The sequence below is a fragment of the Callorhinchus milii genome, unplaced genomic scaffold (genome assembly GCF_018977255.1).
Source record: "Callorhinchus milii isolate IMCB2004 unplaced genomic scaffold, IMCB_Cmil_1.0 Scaffold1, whole genome shotgun sequence".
Classification (NCBI taxonomy): Eukaryota; Metazoa; Chordata; class Chondrichthyes; order Chimaeriformes; family Callorhinchidae; genus Callorhinchus; species Callorhinchus milii.
This window is the reverse complement of record NW_024704742.1, coordinates 20,015,593-20,021,592: the sequence shown is the minus strand read 5'-3', so window position 1 is coordinate 20,021,592 and position 6,000 is coordinate 20,015,593. Positions and strand designations below refer to the sequence as shown.

The 6,000-nt window shown below is 37.0% G+C and overlaps 1 protein-coding gene across 11 annotated transcripts in view; it reads right to left on the bottom strand.

Moving 5' to 3' along the window:
* Positions 1 to 3,522: 3,522 nt before the first annotated feature.
* The window catches only part of rapgef2b (Rap guanine nucleotide exchange factor 2b), a 228,131-nt gene continuing 225,653 nt past the window's right edge, over positions 3,523 to 6,000 (bottom strand). For 9 of the 11 annotated variants that reach the window (XM_042337922.1, XM_042337934.1, XM_042337946.1 and 6 more), the window contains one exon: positions 3,523 to 5,201. In XM_042337922.1, the coding sequence (XP_042193856.1) occupies positions 5,173 to 5,201 (29 nt within the window). In that variant the 3' untranslated portion in view covers positions 3,523 to 5,172. The remainder of the gene's footprint in view (positions 5,202 to 6,000) is intronic. The other 2 variants (XM_042337925.1, XM_042337958.1) reach the window with 1 other exon arrangement.

The following is a 6,000-nucleotide window of genomic DNA, read 5'->3' as shown; positions in this document are numbered from 1 at the left end:
CACTTCTCTATGTCTACGCACGTACATTTGAGCAAATGTACGTGTGCAATGCAGTCTGAGTTCAGCATGAAGCTGAATTATTCAATACATTTCAAGCGTGCTATAAGAAGATTAAAGAGTCTCTTTCTCTACTTTGATTCTGGTATTAACATTTTGTAACACATGAGGTCATTACAGCATTTTTATGTTTTGAATTACTCCTCGTTGGAAGCAGGTCTATTTGTATGGAATTTATCCTGGATGGATCGTGCTCACAATTTCATTTTGGGAAGGAAAGGTCTAAAATGAAAGACAAAATGAAATTATTCAGGACCTATTACAAAGTGAATACGACACTGTGGATGATTAGAATCTGCAGAACCACGAATGCATTATTTAGTCCACAATATATAATAATAATAAATAATAATCCTTGATTTGATATAGCAATTTTCACATCTTTTAGACGTCTCAAAGCCCTTCACAGTATATACTGAAAAGTGAATTGATTGTATATTTGTGAGAGTTATTTGTTGCAGTTATAACATTGCAACAATCAGTTCATAGCCATTCAAACAAGGTAATGGCCATTCAGTAAAGACTGTTAACGTTCAATTTAACTCTGTCCTTGATCCAATGGTTTAAATAAACCTTCTGTACATTAACACACTGCATTTCCTTTTGTATCTTCCCTTGGGACGTCCTCCTGACGTGAAAGGCGCTTTATAAATGGAATCTTGTTGTTGTTGTTGTCTTTCATTCAGTTTCTTCTCCTAATACAGGTTACCACAAGACAGAAGCATTTAATATTAATAACCCTTAACAATCTTGCATTTGGATAGCACCTTTCATGTCAGGAGTTGTTAAAGTGTTTCACAGGAATTACTGGAAAGTGTAGCGACTGTGTATCTTGAACGAAACAGCCAATTTGCATACTATGATGTCCCACAAAAAGAAACATTTCCAAAGAATAGGAAACAAGCCAGTATCTGAGCAGTGGCTTGCATATAATCGGACAATAAACCAACTCTTGATAATTTTTGCTTTACACAACTTTACCTTCCTTTTGGAAACTTCTTGGTCAGATATCTTTCCTGTGATATTCCAACACATAGGATTACCTTTCTCATGGGAAACGTCTACTATCTCTGATTTTTCACAATGATTTCCTCGAGATTAGATTTCAACAATGTTAATGAATTTAGGGTCCTATCCAGTGACATCTTAAAGAAAATTAGCTCGTAAGCTTTGCTCTTATCTCATTTTTCACCAATAACATGTTTTCAAGGGCTTTTAAGATTAAACCAACCTTTCTTCTGCTCCATTTGATGATGGATAAACATTGATCTTGGTATATTTCCTTCAACAGTTTTATATTTATATAATGCCTTTCCCATCAGGACAGTCGTGCTCAAAGCGCTTCACAGAGACGACTGGGAGACCAAGCTGGGAGTGGGAAGATCACCAAAAATGCAGTCGAAAAGGAAAGGTCCTAAGGTTTGGCTTTCAGGATGGGGAAAGGCAGAGGGACTCTGGGATGGAGTACCAGAGAGCAGGGCAGAATGGCTTGCACACCAGTGGTGAGGTAACATGAAGCAGGTCAGTGTTCATTAAGTGAAGGGAGAGTGGTAGGGATGCAGGAGGTCTGAGAGATGGGATGGGGCAAGGCCATGGAGGCATTTGAAGTGAATACAATTCCATTTCTTGAAGTACTCAAACAAAATAGTCATGAATTGTTGTCCATTATTGGAAACAACCATAACCTGCAAATACATGAACATCAGCTATGGAATAAGAAGAATTGGTTCACCTGATATAATTTACTACAAGCCATTTGGAATTATTATCATTGCCCAAAGAAAGAGGCTGATTGGTTTTCCTCGGCAAGACACACCAGTACTTTGTCAGATTTTTGTAAGTGATTTTCAAATGTAAAGAGGTGCTAAAAGATGACAAATATTTTTCAAAAGTACACACGGCTAAGTTTTCCTCAAAATTATTTTCCTAAACTTGCCAGCCTTCATTTTACATTCATCATTTAAATAGTTAGACAATTGTTCATTAAACATGGATTCTATCGCTAACCTGATCCTCTGAGAATATGTCCTTGATCTGTGGATAACTAATTTTTCAAACGATATGGAGACAAAGAATTTATCAGTAGCATTTAGTAAGCCAGCAAATATTAAGTCCACTACTTTCGCAAGAATAACATCTTTCAAAGTAGTTTTAGCCACCTCCTGACTTAGTGGATCATTTTTCCTAAAATTCTGGCTTCCATGTCACCTGAATCTTGCCAAAGTTGATGAAATATCGGCATCCCCATGATCTTTCTTATATTTATTTTGGTACATATCGTCTGAATCCACCCCAGGTGCTGTGCAATGGCTGAATCACTAAATCGTCTGATCTGTGCCCTTCAGAGGCAATTACAATCTCTTACCCAATTCGACACTTTTCTCACTTTTATCCTACTTATGCAATCTTCTCCAGCTCTATATTTCAGCCTTTACCTCCTGTTCTCCTGCCTTTGGTCCATTGCTTCTTCCCCACTCTCCTGCTCATCAGCAGCGGATTTTTCAGCTATCATGCGTAGGTTTAACAGTTACTATTTCATAGCTGAAAGACACAACTTAATAATTCTCAATGTATTATGGTCTGCCGATACTCACGGTCAGTCTCACACAGGAAGAATGTTTATTTTGAATAGATATTGGAATTCTGGCATCTGTTCTGTTTCAGTATGAGTCACCATCGTCAGAGAGATGAATTAGAAAATCAAAGCAGATAAAAGTGTCACTTGAAGGTCTTCTACCACCAGTTCAGTAACTGCAGTTTTCAAGATGGGAAAATATTTTGCAGTTTATTGAACCATTCAAACACACCAACACCTAACATGCAATGTATTTTCTCCATCTGGGAAAACTGCAAATGTCCTGATAATGTATAGCATGTACTGTTTTCTATTGTAGAATTTTATAGAAGGTTGGAAGGTAGAAAACCACTTATATAAAAGATTTAAATTATTCAAATGGTTTGACAGCTGTTTCACCAAGGCAAGGTTGTTTTCTGATGAACTGTTAAACCAGAATGAGGGACCGAGATATGCGCTGATGTGTTGAATCAGAGTCAGGCTCCGCCACTGTTAAGCGCTCTGAGATGCTACCCTGCGTGAAGGGAGCTATATAAGTGCAAGTTGTTGTTATTGTTAAACGGTTTGAGCCAGCTCATCTGAGGTACCCAAGATTGGACACTGCCAGTTGATATTTTTCTTCCGCTGAGTGTCTGGGGTTTTCACGGTGACCAATGAGACAAAACTTTCGGGCTCATCATACGTTTGGCAAAAAAAATGCTGCCAACAAATACTCTGAATAAAGCTGCATGGTGATTTTGTCAAACTAATGTAGCTTCAGTAAATGTGAGTGGCTTTATATAATGAAGCAAGTTGACTAAATTTTGTTCCAGAATAATAAATTCCCTGCTATATAGATGTGTGGTAAATCTCTCTAAATATGCTCAGAAGTTTGATGAAGGAACAACAGCTTCTCAGTTATATTTATTTCCAGCTCTGTATAAACTGGATGTAGAGGCATAAACATAGTACATTTCTACCATTTTCAACAAAAATATAACCATTATGTACAATTATTGTATTAAAAATACAAAAGGGATACAGACTCCACCAATTGTCTTTCTAAAAGACATACAGGTACAAGTAGTATCAAAAGTATGAGGAAATCACCAGTTAATCATACATTTTGCACATAACATCACAGATTTGCTGAAATGAGATTAGCAGTTCTATGTTCTACGATTACAGTTAGGCTTATATCATTTGTGCAACTCTTCAATATAACTGATTTTTTTTGCCTGCCTATATGCACACAATGTCATTTACTGTATACTGAAACTGGCAAATTATGCATAATACAGTTAAATTACTAATGCATAACTGACAGACAACATGAAATATCTGCAAATATAAAGGAGGGGATGAACAATGATTATTTACGATATAGTTAAATAAAGCACTGATGTTTTTAAATACAGTGAATACACTGCAATTTTCAGTTGAAACTAAGTTTATTTACTGATCAATATGATCAGCTGAGCTCAATTGGAAACAAATTAAAAATAATAATCAAGAAGAGCAGTTCCTCACATTTGAGGACTACTCAGATAGGCAGCCTTCACTATTGGGAGTCTGCTGAATGGCAATGGAAATGCTATTGCCAATTTAGTAATCTGAAAGTGTAAGTAGCAGCAGAGTGCGGTTTGCTTTGAATGTTTCAGCCTTCATTACAGACATGCAGTGATATTCCTAGTAGCACGAAATAGTTAACAGTTAATGTCTTTGTACCTACTGCAGATTACAAAGGCTGGAACATGTAATAAAGTAATAAAAAAAATAAGGCTCTATCTTTTGAAGCCTTGGTGGCCCTTTGTCAAGTAAGAGGACATAACTTTCAACAAAGGGAAGTAGCCAGCGAAAGTCTGGGATCCAGAGCTGCCATCCACTGCAATGTCATCCAGTTTGATTATTTAAAATACTAATTTATAAATCTAAAATCAAAAAATATAAGTTATGTGTAAAATAATACTGTAATTAAGGAGATGTAACAGTTGTTGCTCTCTAAAGCAGTATTTAACCCAACAAAAAATCAATGCAAGGTGAAAAATCACTGAGAGCCTGGTGCCTATAGGTATGGTGTACAATATAACATGTTCCATAATTAAGTGAATTGACATGATTTGGCGTTTTTTTTAATAGAAAAAACGACTTCACTTTTTTTGCTTTTAATTGGTTGTATGCCAGAATGATGAAAAGTCTAGCACGGGGATTTAAAAGATTCTAGGTTGATTTAAAGAATGCACCAAAAGCAGTTCATGGTGAACACGGCAAACTTGAATTTTGAGCGTAGTCCATGATGGATTGTAACAGTTGTCGTCTGTAGAATCAGCTCTGTGCATTTAAAGCGACACAGTTCCAAAGTGCCAGGACATTTTCTTCACAGTATTCCACATGCGGGGGGTAAAAGCCCCATGCTGCTTTAAGGCAGGGAAGGAGGCAAGTGGCATCAGGAATTTCATTCAAGAGTTTCAAGGCTCCTACATCTGGATGATCTGTTGTGCTGTCCGAAATGTAGCTTGCAGCATCGTGAAGCAACAAAAAAAGTGGGAAGTGCGCTCTGGTCAGACTGCAGAAACTTGCTCATCTTCTGCTGGGAAAAACAAATTGAATTTTACATTAGAAACTGGGTAAAGATATCGGAAGTAGTTAAACTTGAACAGTAGCTGGGATCCAAAGTAAATTGGTCCATTTACATCATATATAATGTTGAGGAAGCTGAGACAGACTCAATGGGCTGAATGGCCTTCTTCTGTGCTGCAAATTCTATGGTTCTATGATTGATGCACTGTAGACTTCATGCTGTGATTTCCTGACGCATGATGGCCAACTCGCAGCAGCACATGCAGTAAAATAACTTTTATAGAAGCCAGTGAACAGGTGGTCTATCTATAATTTAGTTATATGAATGCTTTAGATAGATCAAGCCAACATTACACATTACATTTGCTAACACCCCTGAGAGCAGTTATAATTTTGGTTAGATGGTTAATTGCATCACACTGTTGTAAAGGAAATATATAAAGTTTGAATGTCTATTTTGTAGTTTATTGCTTTTTGAATGGAAGCATTCTCCATTTCCCTATTGTTGTAAGGTCAGGTAATCTATGTGAAAGACAAGCCTTCAAAGATACAATATTTTTAACACTAGATACTCTCCCAACCCCTTTCCCACAAGAGGTGCGGGAGGATGTCCAGATGTCACTATCCTTCCTGATATTATTTTCCTTCCTGATATTATTTTCCTATTACTTGAATAGCTGAAACTATAACTGTAGCAAAATCCATCTAATATTAGCAAGTTTGGAAAAGGACCAGAGACAAGGACCTCCCTGCCCGTTACGGCTTTGTCTTCAAGGGTTAATGTGAGAGGAGTGGGAAGAGTTCCTGTC